Source organism: Heterocephalus glaber, unplaced genomic scaffold (genome assembly GCF_053883595.1).
Source record: "Heterocephalus glaber isolate CG9 unplaced genomic scaffold, H.glaber_assembly_v1.0 deba00001532, whole genome shotgun sequence".
In the NCBI taxonomy this organism is placed as follows: Eukaryota; Metazoa; Chordata; class Mammalia; order Rodentia; family Bathyergidae; genus Heterocephalus; species Heterocephalus glaber.
In genome coordinates this window covers 25416947-25436798 of record NW_028258330.1, presented here as the reverse complement: position 1 = coordinate 25436798, position 19852 = coordinate 25416947, and the positions used below count along the sequence as shown (strand labels likewise).

Genomic DNA, 19852 nt, shown 5'->3' with positions numbered 1-19852 from the left:
GCTGGGATCTCAAAGTTCAGCGTGGTCCTGACAACGGGCCCACTGAATGAGCGAGAAAGACTTTGGTGTGCTCGCAGGTCTCCGCTCACTCCCTTCACACCCAGGTCTGAGGACCACTGGCTGCCCGGATACACTCTGCCCTCCTCCCGCCCGGGGTCGAAGTGCATTTCGGCCCCGCCCCGTGCATCGGGCCCCGCCCCAATGGCTCAGCCCCAGCCGCAGGACTCATGAATATGCAAGAAACAGGAAATTATTTAAAGACGCCGGCGCCACGCGCAGGTTCCAGCGCCACGCCGCCCGCCAGGTAGCAGTGCTCATTCTGAGGCCTGGACCCTTTCTCCCGAGTCCATCACTGCGTGTGGAAGCGTCGCCAGCATGTCTGACAAATTGCCTTACAAAGTCGGTGAGTTCCAAGACGTGCAGCGTAGGGCGGCTACTTTGCTCCGCCTCAGGCGTGTGTGTGCGTGTGTGTGTGTGTGTGTGTGTGTGTGTGTGTGTGTGTTCCCGCTGTGCCCGCGGCTTTGGGGCGGCGGCGGCAGGTCGCCCGGGGGCATCCAGGACCCCTAAAAATCACAGGCTGGGCGCGCTACTGGGCTCGCGGGGCCGCCTGGGGGCTGGAGTTCGTGAGGCTCGGCCAACCGGCCGTGGGAGGCGCCTACAGACTACGAGTCCCGGCGTGCCCCGCGCCGCCCGGTTTCCCTGCGCGGGCTGCCCGGCGCGGGCTGGTGTTGTGCTCTGCGCCAAACCTGCGGGTTGGTGAGGGGAGCGCACGTGCCCGCGGCCTGGAACGGCGGGCCGGTCTGGAACTTGTGCTAGGATCCCAGCCCTGCCTGCTGGCCGGCTGGGTGGTCCCTGCCAAGAACTTACTCCTCTCTGGGCCTCCTGCAGGGCAGGCTTCGGCACAGGCTATCACAAGTGCTTGTGAAGAGAGGCCTGGAAAGCGACAAAATAGGGACTAAATCTCAAAGAAAATTTGGAGTGGTAAGCTCTTTCCTGCTGGCCCAAAGATGGAAGGGTGAAAGTAAAAGTTCATTGAGCGTTTACTGTGGGATGGGCACTACCTTCTGGCTTTATTCAGTTAACTCATTTTATTTTTACTGCGCTCCAGGGGTGGGACTATTGACATTTTACAATGAAAATCTTGAGACATAGAAGTCACTTGTCCACAGTCTTCGTGATGGGACGGGATGGAACAGAATTTGAACCCAGGGCATCTAGATCTTGAGTGCATCCTGTATATCATTATATACAAGTGAACACACTTGCAACACCCCTAATGAATTTTCATTAAAAATCAGTTGAGGCTTGCTAGCAGTTTTTAAAGTAACCAAGAAACCATTAAACTGGAGAAAGACACCAATGTTTATGGAGCACTTGATGTATATCTGGTGATATGTATGTGTTTAGAGAATAATCTTTTTAGATGTTGGCATCATTCCATTATACAGAGGTAGAAGTTGAAGTATCTTGCTGATTCTTGTTGAAGTAGCAGTTCATCAAGTAGCCGCCAGAGTAGCCTATTGATCTCATTTTCTGGATGAGAAACTAAAGCTCAAAAAGGTTAAGTCAAGATGAAGGGCTGGAATGGGGCCTAATCATACTGTGGAGAGGTGGTTGAGGGCTGGGGGCGATGGGTTGTGTGGGTGGAGATAAGGATTTGGAATGGGGGACTTTGTGTAAGGATGGAGGAAGGGAGCCTCCATCAAGGAGGGCATGCTGTGTGCTAGACCCTGCTGTTTGGCATCTTTTGTAATCCCCAGGATACACAGCAAAGTAAGGGGTGAGTATCCTCACTCCACAGGTAAAGAAACTGAGGTTAGAGAGGATCTTACTGTTGCTCTTAGCTTGTTCTTGACCGGTATTCCTGAGATTCCTGCAAGTTCTCAGCTCTCCCTGATTATCAGTCAAAGGCCCAGAGCTTGCAGCATCAGCCCCTCTTGAAACCTTGGAGTTGAGGGTCCCATGGAAAGCTTGGGAGGTGGCACAGCTGCCATGGCATTGAAAAAATCATTTTTAGCTAGAGGGACAGATGGTAGTTGAGGGGGTGGAGGTTTGAAGGACAGCACAGAATCCTTTGTCCCCTACAGCAGGGCCTTGAGAAGGGCCTATACTCTAGCCCTGCCTGGCCAGTCCCAACTCTGTCATTGATTGGTTGTCACACTTGGGGCAAACCCTGCTCTGGGTCTTTTCCTCATAGTTGTTTTTTTGTTTTGTTTTTGTATTTTTGAGACAGGATCTCTATGTAGTTGTGATTGGCATTAAACTCTCTGTGTAGCCCAAGGTGGCCTCTCGAACTCAGTCCTCCCGCCTCAGCTTCCCAAGGGCTGAGATTACAGGTGTGGACTTGGTTCAGATTTGTTTTGTTTTTGCTGCCCTTGTCCTACACCAGCTCTTTTCATGGATCTCCTTATTCAGTTGTAACAGCAGATCTGTTGACCCCTTTTCTATGCTAGGCCCTGCTGGGTGCTGGAAATACAAAGGTGACCCAAGAATAAGGTGGGACAAAAAAATTAAAAAAAAAAAGAATAGGGTGGGACGCTGTATGTATAGATAATGTATTTATTGTCTCCGTTTTTTGAAAGATCTCCCAGTTTTCTTCACAGCCACCACCCACTTCTGGTCTCCTTCCACAGAGGTCTCTCTAGGTCTTTTGCTCCACAGATCCATTCGGCAGTCAGTGAGGCCTTTCAAAAGAAAAATCTGGTCCCTTAAAACCCTTGTAGGCACTCGACCTTACTGGGAGTAAAATCCTGATACATCTTACTCTCTCTATTTGACCCATTCTGTAGTTCTCCAGAAGAACTATATCAAGTTCTCTCCTGTTTCCAGATTTTTTTTTTCCTTCCCAGTACTGGAGCTTGAACTCAGGACCTTGCGCTTGCCAGGAAGGCTTGATGCCACTGAGCTACATCCCCGGCCCTGTTTCCAGATTATTTATGGTACTGGGGATTGAACCCAGGGCCTTTGTACTGAGCTACTTCCCCACATTTTTCTTTTAAAATTTTGAGATAGAGACTCAAAGATAGCAACTAAGTTGCTAAGTTGCCCATGCTAGCTTCAAACTTTGAATCCTCCTGCCTCAGTCTCCCAGAGTACTGGGGTTACATGTATGCACTGCCATGCCCCACTCTGTTGCTGTTTTTTGAGTACCTTCTGAGTGTTAGAAACTGTTGTCAGATACTGTACTTGGGGAAGAGCCTTCCAGCTAAGGACCGCTTAGGTTAAAGCTCTGACCTGGGAATGAGTTTAGCCTGAAGAGAGTTACTGTAGGAGGTTTTAGGAATAGAACTAGTGAGGGGAGAAAAAGGTGGTGGAGGTGGAGGAGTGGCCAGGTGAGGAGTTAGAGGAAGTCATTAGAGGCCTTTGTTTAATTATTTACTTTAGTAGAACAGTGGAGGTGATTGAACTTAAATTCTTCTGTTTCTTGGAGTCTTCATTTTTGGGGGGGGGGGGGACCGGGGATCAAACTCAGGACCTTGTGCTTGTCAGGCGGGCACGGCACTACTGAACTACATCCCTGGCCCAGAACTTAAATTTATAAAAGCTTTCCTTTTGGCTGCCATGGGGAGTTCCAGTTGAGAAATGTCAGGTTAGATGAGTGCAGTGAGTTGTGGTTGGATTGCTTATATATTTGAGATGTTGGCCCAGAAATAGATAATGAAAGTGAAAATGGAAATGAGACGTCAAGAAATCATGCAAGTTTTTAGCCACAGTAGCTGGTTGGTGGTTTCATTTCCTAAAATGGAAGATTGAGGGTGTGTGGCTAAGGAGTAGAGATGCTGAGTAGGCAGTTGGATTCCAGGGATGGTGAACCTTTTAGAGCTTTCAATGATAGAAACACCCCACTGTGGCATATGTGCCAAAGGTTCACCACCACTGAATTAGACAAATCTCAAGTTCGGGGGAGAAGTTTGGGCTAGAGATAAGTATGTGGGAGCCATAACCATAGAGAAGGTGTTCAAAACCAGAAGACTGGATGAACTTATCTGGCAAGAGTTAGAGAACAGGGAGATTATGAAGCCCCAAGGGTTCCCAAACCTAAATGCAGAGGAGCCAGGAAGGTATAAAGAAGAGCACAGGAAGACAGAGTTAGAAGCCAAGTAAAAGCTGGTCATGGTGAGGCATGTGTGTAATCCCACCACTTAGAAGGCTGAGGCAGGACATCGTGAGTTTGAGGCTCACTGGGCTATACAGTGAGACTGTTTCAAAAAACCCAAACCAGTAGCCGGGCATGGTGGTGCAACCCTGTAATACCAGCATTTGGGAGGCAGAGACAGGAGGGGGCTACATAGTGAGTTCCAGGCCAGCCTGAATTACATAATGAGACCACTCTCAAAGAACAAAACAAAATAAATCAAAAAACCCAAAATCGGGCCAGGAATTTAGCTCAGTGGTGCCTCTGCCTGCCTCGCAAGTGCAAGGTCCTGAGTTTGACCCCCAGTACAAAACAAAACAAAACAAAATCATGCCAAACCAAACAACCAACTAAAGAAAAGGTTTCAGAAAGGAGGGAGTAATTAGTAGAGTAAGGGAGTTGGTGCTGCTGGGAAAAACAGGAACATAGGTCATTGATCATCAGATGAGGGATCAGGCTGGTCTCTGAATACCTTGAGAAGAGCATTTTCAGTGGAATAGTAAGGTCCTGAAGGAGGTGAGAAGGAAAGAGATTAGGGACCAGAAAAGAATACTGCCATTCTGTAACTATGGATAAGGATAGTAGAGTCCCTGGAGGAAAAGAAGTATCATTTTTAAATTCTGAATGAATTGTAAAGTGAGGTTGTCAGTCAATGGAGAAAGAATGTTGGAGGTTTGGGAAAAGTGGAGAAGGAGAGTAAATTCAGTAGGAGAGTGTGATAGGACTGCTGGAATGTTATGTGTCCTGTGAGATCTGTGGTCTTCCTAGATGAGACTATTGGTATGGTTATCATTCTTTTCCTGTTGGGTTCAGTGGCTTAGGTGCAAGGGAGGTTTTAACCAGGGTGGGAGTTTTGCCAAATGAGTTCTCAGAGGGAGAGAGAGCAGAGGGGATAAGCTTTGGAATTGTAAATTATGGAAGGAAGGAAGTTGAGACCATGAAGAGGGTGCAGTGAGGGACTGTGGAAATAGGTAAGAGTAGTGGATTAGAGGTTCTCACCTGAGTGGCTGCAGTCTTGTTGGAGATGAGGCTCTAGAGGGAGAGAACTGGAAAGGTGGGACAGGGTCAGCTGATTTCTTGAGATCCAGATATCCGAAGGAGAGCTGCTATTGTTGATGGCCTCCCAGGGTGGATGGATGGGGTGGGAAGAAGAAGAGGTTGTGTTAAGGTGCAACAAGAGGGATTCCTTCCACCGGGATGAAGTATTTCACATCTGAAATTATTTATTTTGGTGCTGGGGATTGAACCCAGTGCCTTGCATATGCCCTACCACTGAGCTACACCCCCAGCCCCTCTGGAATTGTTTAGACACACTGTAGGAAGTAGACTGATTTACTTTTATTATTTGTTATTAAATTATTAAATTCTCTTCAGAATCCTTTCCCTCTAATCCCCCACGTCCTTGGGTGATTGGCAAGGATCTAAGCTTGCATAAAGATGAAAAATCACCAGCAGTCCCAGGCCCCATGTTAAATTTGACCTATTAAATTTGATTTTCTGGGAAAGATTTACAAGCATACCAGATGACTTCTCATTAGGAAGTTTGCAAATATTGACCCATGTATGACCTTGGGAATGGGCCAGTGTGAGGTGTGAGATGATTAGAAGGAAAAGGTTTTTTTTCAAGAAGGAAAAGTATTGAAATAGTGACAGACCTTGTAATAGTGTCCTTTCCTGCCTGAAAACTTGGGCAACTTTGAGACATTTAGAGTGTCAGATAAAGGCCAAAGCAGACCTTTTATTACTAATATAGCCTCAGAGCCACAGCATATGCCTTAATGTGAAAACTAAATGATCCTTCTAACTGAATCCCAAAATTCAGCACTTACCCACCAGTTATGAGTAAAGCAGCTGAGAACACCTAATTTCTGCAGGTGGGCGGGAATTGCTTGCAGAAGAAGGGGTAGCAAAACTGAGTATGCCCAATTTATTCCTCTCAAATTTACTAATCAGACAAGCCACTCCCCCTCCCCTGGAGTGCAGAGTGGTGAGGAATGTTAGTTATACTGATGAGTTCCTGCCATGTGGAGTGGGGAAGAAGCATTTTCATATTGTGAAAGGAGATCAAGGAATTGGCAAGTTCAAGATGTTGGATAATACTTATGTGGGTTGAATTACTAAGAATAATGACTTACAAAGAAAGACAGAGGGCCAGGAGCTAAGGTCTTCAGGGAATGAGGAGTGACTTGGAGGTTGGTAGGTGTTAATAGAAAGGAAGGGTGGGAAGTATATACATAGTTAGATATTTTTCAGAGGGGTACTTCTCTGTTGTAATTTTCTTGTACTTGTGAGTTTGATTAAATGTGTTCTCTCACAAGATGGTAAGCTACAGTTAGTCAGGGACCATGTTTTTCTTTTTAGACTACCCTGGTTCCATGCATAGTTATTGAATGAGTGAGAGAATTTGGTGACAGGTTGCCACCTGAGGGTCCGTCTGAGGGTTGGGTCCTTACACAGTGGCCATGCTTTATGGTTGGTGGGAAGAGGGGGCTCACAGGACTCCCATCTTGCCTCTGCAGCGGACATCAGCCTGGCTGCCTGGGGACGCAAGGCTCTGGACATCGCAGAGAATGAGATGCCAGGCCTGATGCACATGCGGGAAATGTACTCTGCCTCCAAGCCACTGAAGGGTGCCCGCATTGCTGGCTGCCTGCATATGACTGTGGAGACTGCTGTCCTCATTGAGACTCTGGTTGCCCTGGGTGCTGAGGTGAGGCTTATAGCTGTGTAGCTCTGAGTGTGTCCTTTGGCCTCTCTGGGTTCAGCCAGGGAAGAATACTGTGTATGTGTGTGGTGGGGGGACTCCAGATATGGGGCTGACCTTGGGCCAGCAGGGGCTCTTCTTGTCCCTTAAGTTTCCTCTCCATGTTCAGTGCTGGCATGCTTTGTGGTAAATGCACATCTGCAGATTTTTCTCTCAGACAGGAAGATAAGCTTCTGAGTGTTCTCAACCCATCCTCCTGACTGAGAGCTCCAATAGGAGAAACTCAACACCATTTAGTCATATAAAGACTGGCTCTCATTGGTCCTCCTAGGTTATGTTCCTGCCCTGGGCCAATCATAGTTGCCAAGAGGATGGTGTACTCTGATTGGTTTAGCCTGGGTCATAATATGCCAAGGATAGACAGCTCCTCTAAGATCTCAAGGAGTCAGAGCAAGGTGGTCCCCAAGAGGGGCAGGATAGGGCAGTCAAAAACAGCAGAGTTCTCCAGGGCTCAGCCCTTGGATCTGTTCTTTATTTTCAAATTCCTTCACTTGGTAGTCTGATTTTGACTTTAAATCCACTGTCCAAATGGTGACGACTCCAAAATACATGTACTAGCCTGACTTCTGGAACTCTAGTCTTATATATTCGGTACTGACATGTCCTCCCCACCTGGAGTTTGAGGTGAATACTTCCAGACAAACTCATGATTTTCTGCCTGATCTTCCTGAAGTCTCCCCCATGTCAGTAAACAGAAATTGCAGTCTTTCAAGAACCTGGAGGATTTGACAGCTTCTCATCACCTCCACGGTTATGTTGTATTCCTTGTCAGGACTCTTCTTAAATAGCTTTTCCATTTATCCCCTTGCTTCACATCTTTCCCTTCTACACGCAAGAGAGTAATGTTTGTTGTGGATTTTGTCACTGCTCTGGCTCCTGTCTACTCACCCATGTCCCCAGCCTATCATTGTGAGACTGGGCTCTTACAGTTAGCTCCAGAGCTTTGCCCTCTTCCTGCCCAGTAACCCTGTGCTTCTGAGCCATCAGTGACCAATTGCTTGTTTCACTGGCCCTTCTAGGTGCGGTGGTCTAGCTGCAACATCTTCTCCACTCAAGACCACGCAGCAGCTGCCATTGCCAAGGCTGGCATTCCAGGTAAAGTCTCACTTGCTGTTGGGACGTGTGGGTACGTGTGAAGGGCTCTGCTTCTCCCTGTTTGCTTCGCCAGCTCCTACAGCAACAGTCTTCTTTATGGCAGAGGAGAGGATCTTAGCCTAGTGAATCATAGCAAAGAGCTGTTTTGTCTCATCATCATCTAAAATTCTATAGAAGCTGCTTATTGAGCCATCTGAAGCCTGTGACCAGGAAGGGCAGGATCTCGTGGCAGCCACATGATGTAGAAGAGGGGAAGTTCCTTACAGAAAGGGTGTGAATTTATTTTCAAAAAGCTGGGAGTTGGGGTTAGGGCAGAGGATTGTCAGAGAGATCCATTGACTGACGTTTGATTATCTAGGAGCCTAGAGAAAGACCAGGACTGAAGAGGGAAGACTTCCACAAACTGCTGAGCAAAGGCACATGTCTGTTTGGACTTAGGGAAGGGAATGGTTAGATCTGATGGTGATTAAAAGGGCAGTCAATATTCCTTCTTGGCAGTCACAGGCAGAGGGAAGAATTTGGGTAGTGACTGTTTAGGGCTGAACAGGCATGTCCACCACTCTGGCTAGGCTCCATGACCCTCTTCTCAGAAAGGCTTTGTTTTTTAAAATCATTGCCTTGTCCAGTTGGGGAGAGGCCAGCTGTCCCTGCATGACCTGTGTCCTTTGCTCAAAGGAGGCTCCTGGGAGCGGCATGCTAGTGTCCCAGTCAAATCCTATGATGGGAGGAGCACTGACTGGCAGTCAGTAGCCTTTAGTTCTGATGCCTATTCTGCAATGCCATGCTGAGTGATCCAGGCATATCTTAGTCCCCCTTTCCACATCTGTATGTGGTGATGATGGTAATCCCTGCCTCACAGGGTTTCTATGAGGAAAAATAAGATGGAGCAGTTAGAGTCATGTCTGGCACAGAGGAAGTCCTCCATATGTAGTAGCTGCTTTTAGTAATTTTTTTGGCCAAACATTCCCTGAGACTCCCCATCTCAGAGACTGCTGGGCCCTCAAGACCCTCAGTGCAGAACCAACTCTGGGTCCTGCCTTATGGGTCTCACTGAAAAAGAGGTCCCATGGTAGGTGTGAACCTGGGTCACTATAGGCAGATGTCCCAGTCCTTAGAGCCCAGGCAGAAGGGGATGAGAAAGCAGTAATTGTTTCTAGATCCCCAGTCTGAGGTGTTGTACTTGGCCTCTGTCTCATTTAGTCCATACTGTTGTGAGCCTCGTTTATTGAGGAACAAACTGAGGCTCAGAGAAATGAAGTGATTAGCCCAAGGTCACATAGCTCTGATAAGTGCCAGAGCCAAGATTTGAGCTCAGATCTGTCTGGCTCCAAGTAGTGCTCTTACTTTTTTTTTTTTTTTTTTTTTTTGGTGCCAGGGATCGAACTCGGGTCCTTGTACTTACGCAGCAGGTGGTGAAACCACTGAGCTAAATCCCTGGCCCAAGTAGTGCTTTTACTACTGAGTTCTCAGGGGGCTGGAAGTGGGTGAGGATGGGAATTAGGAAGGAGATAGTATTTGCTCTACCCTGGTGGTTCCCTAAAGCAAAGGTGTTGGTGGGGAAGGTGAGGCCCTGATGTGCTACTTACCGTTCAGTGTATGCCTGGAAGGGTGAAACAGACGAGGAATACCTGTGGTGCATTGAGCAGACTCTGTACTTCAAGGATGGGCCCCTGAACATGATTCTGGACGATGGTGGTGACCTTACCAACCTCATTCACACTAAGTACCCACAACTTTTGTCAGGTAAGCAGGGTGGGGTAGGTGGGCTGGATGCTGGTGGCCTGAACAGGTCCTGCTCCTTTGCATGAAAACAGGGGGCCTGACAGAACTCCCAGATTCTGTGGAAGACTGGAGGGCAGTGGGTGCCTGCAGGCATGCTAGGGCTTGACCTTCTGACTTACGAGTGAGGTCAGCTCAGCTTGGGTGGGTGGGGCAAGGCTGAGTTGATAGCCCAAGGGCCAGCATAGGGCCAGGGCTGGGAATAGCAAGAGCAGCTAAACACTCTCTAACACTGAGAAGAGCCAGCTTTGTTAAAGGCAGGACAGGAAGGAGAGTAGTTGAGAAGTGGGGTACAGAGAGTACAAAGGCAGGAAAGGACTGATTATGCAGGAAACAAAGCCAGTAGGATTACAGTGAATGAAGGGAACCTTCCTTAGGAAATGTTACAGGATCTGGATGGAGCTTTAGTTGTGACCTGAATATGCCAAGAGAGAAGAATTTGGCTTGATCCTGAGGGCATATTATTACCTTTTTTTTTTTTTTTTTTTGGTATTGGGGATCGAACTCAGGGCCTTGCATTTGCAAGGCAGGCAGCAGAACCACTGAGCTAAATCCCCAGCCCCCTGAGGGCATATTATTTATTGGAGGGTTTTGAAAAGATTTCACTGAAAATGTACATGCTAAAAGTAGCTGCTGGGGCCCAGGGATTTAGCTCAGTGGTTCCACCACCTGCCTTGCAAGGTCCCAAGTTTGATCCTCGGTACCAAAAAAAGTAAAAAAAGTAGCTGCTGGCAGCTACTTTATTACACAAAAACCAGGTGAGAAATGATAGTGGCAGGGACTAAGGCAGGGGCAGTGGAAATAGAGAAGTTGGGAGATTTTGGGAAATGGAGTCACTACGCCTGGTGATGGATTCCCTATAGGTGACTCCTTACTTAGGCTGGCTTGAGGGATTGGGTTGACTGTGGTATCAGTCATGGAGATGGGAACCCAGAAAAAGGAATGGCATTGGGGCAAAATGAGGAATTTGGGTGAGTTCAGATGTGGTCTCTGATGCTCTTCCCTTCTTGTTCAGGCATCCGAGGCATTTCTGAGGAGACCACAACTGGGGTCCACAACCTATACAAGATGATGGCCAAGGGGATACTGAAGGTGCCTGCCATCAATGTCAATGACTCTGTCACCAAGGTGAGGCCTTGTAATGAATGCTCCAGCTGTTGGCTCCTGGTGCAGCTTAGGAGTGGGCCTGTGAAGGAGGGCGCCCATGAAGGTGGGAAAGGGGCTACAGACTGAGGGTAGTGGGTGCATTAGAGAAAGGAAGAGCTACCCAGTAGGCTTCAGAGCTGGGTTTCAAGAGCATTATGGCTTTGTCAAGAGCTTTAAAGTTATGCAAATTTTTTGACCTAGCAATCTCTCCTAGTAATTGATTCTTAGGAAGGGTTCTGGACCAACAGAGAAAGCCTAGGGAGAAGGTCTGGGTGATGGCTAGGTGAGCGGCTCGTAGGGTGGGCCTGAGGCTCTGGGACCCTGCAGAACCCTTTGAGGTTGGGATCTAGGGCTTTACCTGCCCCCATTATTCCCTTTCCCTCTCTCCTTTCAGAGCAAGTTTGACAACCTCTATGGCTGCCGGGAATCCCTCATAGATGGCATCAAACGGGCCACAGATGTGATGATTGCAGGCAAGGTTGCAGTTGTAGCAGGCTATGGCGATGTGGGCAAGGGCTGTGCCCAGGCCCTAAGGGGTTTTGGAGCCCGCGTCATCATCACTGAGATTGACCCCATCAATGCACTGCAGGCTGCCATGGAGGGTATGATGAGGCAAGGGTTGACTGTCAACCACTGGGGCCAGAGAAGGGGCGAGGCCACCCTAGATAACCACAGCTGCTGTCTACACAGGCTATGAGGTAACTACCATGGAGGAGGCCTGTCAGGAGGGCAACATCTTTGTCACCACCACGGGCTGTGTGGACATTATCATTGGTCGGTAGGTGCCATGTGGGGATCCTGGGGAGTGAGCAGTGCGGCAGACATGGGACTACTCTTTGTCGCTGATGGTCTGCTATGGGCTTGGGCACCCCCCATAGGCACTTTGAGCAGATGAAGGATGATGCCATCGTGTGTAACATTGGACACTTTGATGTGGAGATCGATGTGAAGTGGCTTAATGAGAATGCTGTGGAGAAGGTGAACATCAAACCCCAGGTGAGAATCTCCAGTCCTGCCAGCAGGCTGGCAGTAGAATAGTGAGGCCTGCTTGTGGGCCACCCACCAAAGAGGTCGGATAAAGAGGTTGTTGCAACCCAGATGGTGGGGTGTGAGGAAGAGAGCCTGGTTTCAGAGCTAAACTTAGGTGTCAGACTTGATCCTGAGGGCACCTGGAGTCCCTGAGGGTATGAGGCAGGTGAGCCACACATGGTGAGGTTGCTGTTTCGGAAGATCCTTCTGGATACCATTTGGAAAATGGAAGCAGTGGGATGGGGTGGGAGAAGGGAGAGTACTAGGGATGATGGGCTCACCCAGGGGTCAGATGGAGGAGGAACTGGGAAGGGTGCCGGGTTTCTGGCTGGAACAGCTGTGTGAAAAGTAGGCTATTTACTGAGCTGGGGAAAGGACAGGTTTGCGGAGGGCATTGAAAGATGAGTTCCTTTAGGGTATATGATATTTTATTTGGATTTGTTTATTTTCTTCTCTAGAGAACATTTCGGCTTTACATATCAAGAGATTGCAAGTTAAGCAAGCTCTTTTTTGTTGTTGGAACCTGGGGTCTTGTACATGTTAAGCATGTGCTCTCACTGACCTACACTCCCAGCCCCTGAGTACTCTGAGTGGGCAGTCTCACCTAGCAGTTGATCCTTAACTAAATATGTATACAAAGATGTTTACCACATTTTAACAAGAGAAAACAGCCCACTTACTGTCGGGCACTTTGAATTTGTGATGCTGTCTTTGAGATGTTGCACTGATGTAGACAGTTGATACCACCCAGTAAGAGCCACACCACAGGCCCAGCCAGGCTAGATGGGTGTTGGTGAATGCTCATGCAGTGAAGGAATGCTTGATGAGCATCGGACAACTTTCCTTGGACTTGTACCAGGCATCTTGGAGTAGTCTGAAAACCTAGGCTTTTGGGGGAATATTTGGAAGTCTGTGTGAGGAAGGAGGAATGAAAGGCTCAGAGTAGAGAGAAGGCAAATACGTGTGGTCAGTCAGCTGGGAGGGTTGGAAGATTGAGGGCCTTGAGGCTGGGGTTTCCACATTCAGTCACTCAACCTTGGTAGTCACTCCATGGTCCACCTAAATAGGAATCTCTGCTAGTGTGACCATGCGTTCCCTTAAAAAAATTTTTTTAAAGTTTTTAATAGGCATGGGAAGGGTTTATTAGGCAGAAATTTTAGGATGCACTCAAGAGCAATAATAAAAATAACATTAGCTACTACTTACTAAGTACCTAGTGTGTGCCATATGCTTTACAGGTGTCGGCTCATTAAATTCTCAACAGATCTATGAGTTTATTGGCTATTATTATTATTACTATTTTTATTATCATCATCTTTGATGGTACTGGGGAATGAACCATGGCCTTTTGTACTGAGCTCCTCTCCAGCCCTTTTTAAATTTGAAACAAGGTCTTGCTGAATTGCTAAATTGCTTAGGCTTGGCTCAAACTTGCAATCCTCCTGCCTCAGCCTTCCAGAGTACTGGGATTATAGGCATGAGCCACCATGCCCAGCTGGCTATTATTATTAATTGTATGTGCCAGCCCTGTTTGAAGGTTGTTTGTTCTGGGGCATTCCTGGCCTCTCCTGGACAAGGTGGGAGGCAGCGGTGTTGTGAGGCAGTGCCTTCCAGGCCTCACTGTTGTCCTGGTGACTTGCAGGTGGACCGCTATCGGTTGAAGAATGGGCGCCGAATCATCCTGCTGGCTGAAGGCCGTCTGGTTAACCTGGGTTGTGCCATGGGCCACCCAAGCTTTGTGATGAGCAACTCCTTCACAAACCAGGTGTTGGCACAGATTGAGCTGTGGACCCACTCAGACAAGTACCCTGTTGGGGTTCACTTCCTGCCCAAGAAGGTAGGTTCTTGGTTCCTCCTCAAGCATCCAATCCTAGGCTTCCACTAAGGGCTTGCTAGAATTTATAAAGGGCTTGTCTGCTCTCTTAGAGGTCCTAACAGAGTCCTCTGTAGTACCGAATCATTCTCCCCACTTGACAGAAGAGGAAACTGTCACCCGCAATGGGGCATGACTCCTGGAGCATATCTAGAGTGGTAAAAAGAGCACGGGCTTTGGAGGAGGACCCACCATTGGTCTCAACATCACCACATAAGGCTGTGTAACTGGAGCAGTTACTTATTTTCTCTGTGCTTCCCTTCTCTCATCTGTAAAATGAAAGTGATGAGACTTCCCTTAAGGATTGTGAGCATTTCCTTAATTTGGGGCCCAAACCTACATGTCTGTACAGATGTAAAAGGATGCCTGGCCCTCATCAGCATCTGAGAGCTCAGGTCCATTGGACCAGGGATTCTGAGCTTTGAAGAGAAGCTGTATGCCAAGAAATGGCATGAAATAATTTCTCAATGTAGGCAACTCACTATAGTTTTTAAAATAAACAAGTGGGTCAACTCAGACATGTCTGTGAGTGCAGTCTATAGGCCTTCAAATAAGCTGATGCAGCACTAAGCACGATACCTGACACCCACCTGTGGGGATGGCAGGGTAACCATGACGGTGAGTCCTTCTGACATCAAATCCAGCACTCATCTACACATCCCATGCAAACTGCCCATCCCCAGGGGTGAGAATTGTATTTAGTTCTGCCTCATTTTGCCAGTATCACAGTATCCCTTTGATACTTACCTGTCTGATACAGTAGACCCTCGAGTTACAACCAGCTTGACATATGAACAACTTAGATTATGACTGGAATTTTAGTTTTAACTTCACGACAAGTCTTGAGTTACGACCCAAATGCCAGACTTTTGTGATTCTAGATGGTCTCAGATACAGATTTAACTCTTAAAGAGTTCTGGAAGGAACATTACAACATCCTTTTCTGTATGGGGTTAATTGAGAAATCCTGGACCAATGTCTCTCTAAGGACCCTGAGATCTGTCTGTATACAGGACAGAGACTTTGAAGGCTGTGTAAAGGAATCTAAGCCTTCAATTGACCAAGTTGAGTTACAACCAGCCCTTGAGAACACATTGATTTTGTAAGTCAAGGGTCCACTGTATTCAGTTTCCCTACCAAGAGTATCTTTTGCTTTTCCAGACTTTGGTTACTGGAGGGTCCATGTGGTCTTCATACCAACCCACCACCCCATGCAAGGCTGGTTCTGCCACCTGAGGAATTAGGAAGACATCTGGGTATACACTCAGGGCCTGGAGTCTCTACACCTCAGGACCAGCCAACTCCTTCCCCTTTGTCTTCCTGGACCAAATGTTTTAACAGAAGGACCTCAAGAGCCACCTTGGTCTATACAGCCTACCAGATCCCCAGTATTGTTATAGAACTAAAAGTTTTTCACTTGACCCTTCACCTGATCCCGACTGGGAGAAACAGGACTGAATTTGGTGAGAATTGGTTAGGTTTTTGAAATGAGGTCAGGTTTGGAAGTAAAAAAGGCAAGGATTTGCCTTCTCACTAAGACTCATCCTTACCTTCTTCCATCTCTGCTAAGACATGGCATAGGAACAGGACATTCCTGCTTTATGCCTCCTATGTGTAGGTGAGGGTTTAGATATCATGGTTAACGATGACAGAGAAGCCACGATTTATTAAATTACCTGCTTGCACTAACCACTCAATATCATTGATCTTTGTAACAGCTGTGAAAGACGAATGGTTGTTACATCTGTCCTACAAACAGTGAAACTAAGGTTTGGAGATCAGCTTGCTCTCATAGCTATGAAGTGTTGGGCCAGGAGTAGAACTCAGCTGTATCTGTCTAGATTGTTAACTGTTATGGCACACTGCCTTCTGACTCAGGGTCCTGGAAGAAGGAAGGGTATCCTGAGCTAGGATCCACCCTGGGCCAAACAAAGGGATGGACCATTCAGTCTGTATTCTGGGAGTTGGAGGCCTTCATTCCACTGCTAGAATTGACATGAACTTCAGACTAGGCTGGTCCTGCCTTTGTGTGTGTCTTGCTTGGCCCATTATCACTTTCTCTAGGCTCCAGCCCTTCCTGCATTCCTTATGGATGTTTTTGGAGCTCTAGTGGATACGAAACTACTGGGGAATATAAAACTGTGGGGTGGGCCATGGTCAGAAGCTGTCCTGCCATCATGGATGAACTTGGGATCCTAGGGGTAGGAAGAGGTTCCACCTGTCACTAGCAGCTGAGAAAGTGAGAGCAACACTCAGAGTTGACCTTTCTCTAAGTGTAGCCTCTTGAGCTTCTTTTCATGCATTTCAACAGTGGTCAGTTTGCCTTATCTATCCCCAGCCTCTGTCCTTGGTTTCTTCATAATCTCTTCAAAGCTGCCCTCAGGGCCATTGCTTAGATTCTTGAGATGTGTTTTGGGGTATTGGAGCCAAATCCTGGCTTTGTCATTCACTAGATAGATGTGTGACCTTGGGCAAATCATTCCACGTTTCTGAGCTGTGATTTCCTTATTTGTAAAAGGAGTCCTGGCAATTTTTACTAGTCAGGGTCCTTTTGGTAGTCACTGGGGGAATTTTGTTCAAATCAGAATGCTAGTTATCTACCACTATATAACAGTTTAAATTCAAAACTTAATGGCTTAAGACAATAAATATTTAGCCAGGTATGCTAGCATATACCTGTTTCAACTGCTCAGGAGGCTGAGGCAGAAGATGTCTTGAGCTTAGGAGTTTGAGCCCATCCTGGTCAACTTAATAAGAACCTGTCTCAGAAAAATGAAATAGTAGCCAGGTGTGGTGGCTCATACCTGTAACCCTGACTAGTTGGGAGGCTGAGGCAGGAGGGTGGCAAGTTTGAGGGCAGCCTGGGGAATTTAGTGAGACCCTGTTTCAAAATTTAAAAAAGAGCTGAGGGTGTAGCTTAGTGAACCCTGGGTCTAATCCCTAGTACCATAGTAGCAAAACAACAACAAAACGAATACACATTTGTTTCTCAGTTTCTGTGGGTAGGAATTTGAGATCAGATTAGCTGGTGCTTCTGACTCGGTCTCTCATGAGGTTGCAGTCAAGATTTCTGCCAGGGCTGCAGATATCTGAAGGCTTGTCTGGGACTGGAAGATTGACTGCATATCACTCTTGATGGGAGGTCTCAATTCTTCATCACAGGCCTCTCAATAAGGTTTTTTACATGCCATCAGGAGTTGGCAGCTGACTTTCCTGGTAGACTAACCCAAGGGAGGGCAAGGAGGAAGCCACATTGCCTTTTATGACCTTATCTCCAATCATATACCGTTGCTTCTGTTTTATTATATTAGAATTGAGTTACGCAGGGATGAGAATTAGTTTCTACCTCTTGAAGGAAAGAGTATCAAAGAATATTTAGTGAACCTCACATATATAGATATATTTTAGTCAAGAAAAGTTTAATCAAGAAAGGAACTCTTGACTATATAATGGAGAAGTATAAGATTCAGACCCTGGATCTAGGATTTAATGTCATCATAGTTTTTTGGTTTTTACACAGAAGGGTACTGGGGAATCCAGGGCCTCATACATGCTAAGCACATGTTCTCCCTCTAAGCAACACCCCTAGACCTGTGGCTCTTTTTCTCTGTCTCTTGACTCTTTTTTTCTCTATATTCATTTCACTTGTCAAATAGACTTGACAGCGGTGAGCTGAGATGGATACCCTTCCCTGTTTAGGAGTCCTAGTGGAATTGGAATGCCCCATCTCTACCTCATAGAAAATATGTCCTAGACCATAAGTAAATGCCAAAGAAGCATTTTAGTTAGCTGCCCAAGTTGGTGGAGGATGAGGAAGAAGATAGATTTGATGGTCTCACTAGGGGGCCTTGGAGGATATGGCATATTTCCCTCTTAACAGGAAACTAGACATCCAAAACAACATACCTACTGAGGCTGGGTGTGAGGGTTGAATGAAATGTAATATGGGTAACACACATGGCAGATACCCCAGAAGAGTAGTTTCTGCCTTTTGGTTGCTGGATGCAGGTAAAGGATCCAAGGTCATGGCATTTATTCCAGGTTTTCCTTTTGTTTCTCCCTACCCTAGCTGGATGAAGCAGTGGCTGCAGCCCACCTGGGCAAGCTGAATGTGAAGCTGACCAAGCTGACTGAGAAGCAGGCCCAGTACCTGGACATAGCCCATGATGGCCCCTTCAAGGCTGATCACTACCGCTATTGAGAGCCAGAACTGCCTTTCACCTTCCAGCTGCCATCCTTGTCCAGTCCCCACTTTTCCTTTCTTAGAGCAAGTGGCACCAACTTTGCAGTTGCTTTCCCAGTGTTCTCCCTGGGGCCCCTGGGGCTGGTCATCCTTCATACTGTTCCAAGTGCGGCAAGGGGAATGGAGAGGTGTCAAGAGAGACATCCATAGGGAACCATGAGCTCAGGGGTCTTAGAAGTGCTCAGTCGGTCAGTCCTTCCTTAGGCTGGAAGTTGGTAGTAGTAGTCACAAAATGCATGCACATTACTGTCTAGGCCCTCATCTGGCCTATGAACTTAGACCTGTGTGCTTGATTTACAGATTTACTAATTTCTCAGCCCATGATAGATGAGAAGGAGCTGTTTCAAGGGGCGAAGAAAACTCTTGGAGTTTAAGTGTTCCTGAGAGCTTGGATTATTTAGTGCTGGGCCTTCTCGTAAACCTCAGAATATTAAAGTTAGTCTTTTTAGTCCCTATTTCACAGGGATTAGAATAGACTGTAAGGGATGGTCAAGAAAGGACAAAGAGGTGATAGCCAGAGGTTGACAAGGGCCACAAGAACATAAAAGCATGCATGGATTTGCCATGACATTGTAATATGATGGTTCCTACCACAGCCCTGAGTCAAAAGAATTAATTTGGTTTCTAATGTTCATATAATGTTTAGAATGTTAAAAGAAGGCAGGAAGGTGGGTAAATAAAAATTTTGGTGCCTTAAAGAATTCTGAGCCTTTATTGTATACATAATCCACTGCTAGCGATGTATAACATGAGCAGGGGGCTATAGTCAGGTACTGATGATGCATTGAGAAGACAAGGGATCACCTGCAGTGTGGAAAGATAAGGGCTGCTGGCAACTCCTTAGGCTTGGAGGGATGGGTAAAGAGGGAACCCTTAGCTTTCAGAGTGTGTCTTACAAATAACCTGTTTCTAACTAAATTTAAGACACTTTTAATTGGTTTATAAATTTAACCTATTTATAATTGTAATCTCTATATTTTCCTCTCATTTCTTGAGTTCTATCAAATTTTGTCTCCCCATTCCCACTTTTTTTGGATTGATCCAGTATACCTTGGGGATTATTGAGCACTTACTGGGTACTAGGGCCTCTGTAGTTCATTTAGTTTATTCTCACAACAACCTTAGTAATATTATTAGCTGATTTTACAGATGAGAGTGGCTTTCCTAAACTCACACAAGAGGCCTCATGATGTGAATCACGGGAACATGGGTGGGAAATTGGACATCCTTCTGTTTGCCTAAATGACCACTTACTGAACCCCTCTCTGATTTTCAAAATCAAACAAGCAAGAGCCCTCCTGGGAAGACTTAACTGGAGACTGTTCTGAGGGCCATCCACTGAACAAAAGGCCTGATGGAGATGTTGAGATGTTTTGAGAGCTGACACCAACTGTGGGAGAAATCAGGTGCATAAACAGCTCCGGCATCTCTGGCACTTCTTTTCTGGCTAGCTTTAGAGTTCAGTGCCTGGCAACAGTAGGAGAAAGGCATCAGAGAAGAGGTGGTGCTTGAATAGATTTTGAAAGAACTGAAGATTAATTGGAGAAGTTGAAAGTAAACAGCATGCAACACAGGACAACTACAAATGTGAGCGGTATCGGGTAGCGAAGTTGTTTGGCTGTAATCTAGGAGGAGCTGTGAGAAGACTGGAGAGGTGGCCTGGAGGACAGGAAGGAAAGGCCTTGAACATCAGAGAGGCCTTTGGTTTTAATCCTTGAACAACACAGAGCCCTGGAATGTCCCCACTTAACATTTCACAATTGTGATGCTTGTTTTTGTATTCTCAGC

At 46.8% G+C, this 19852-nt stretch overlaps 1 protein-coding gene across 4 annotated transcripts; it reads left to right on the top strand.

Annotated features, from left to right (window-relative positions):
* Nucleotides 1-203: 203 nt before the first annotated feature.
* Nucleotides 204-18765, top strand: Ahcy (adenosylhomocysteinase). Of its 4 annotated transcripts, none has more exons than XM_021246884.2 (10): nucleotides 204-403; nucleotides 6655-6845; nucleotides 7919-7994; nucleotides 9588-9737; nucleotides 10789-10901; nucleotides 11314-11392; nucleotides 11610-11697; nucleotides 11798-11915; nucleotides 13591-13785; nucleotides 17891-18765. In XM_021246884.2, the coding sequence occupies exons 1-10, from the start codon at nucleotides 376-378 to the stop codon at nucleotides 18020-18022; spliced, it is 1170 nt and encodes a 389-aa protein (XP_021102543.1). In that variant the 5' UTR covers nucleotides 204-375; the 3' UTR covers nucleotides 18023-18765. The 4 variants fall into 4 exon arrangements, with proteins under 4 accessions (XP_021102543.1, XP_004867975.1, XP_004867977.1 ...); XM_004867918.4 differs by having other exon boundaries at nucleotides 11314-11521; XM_004867920.4 differs by lacking the exon at nucleotides 204-403 and adding an exon at nucleotides 682-981 and having other exon boundaries at nucleotides 11314-11521.
* Nucleotides 18766-19852: the final 1087 nt, after the last annotated feature.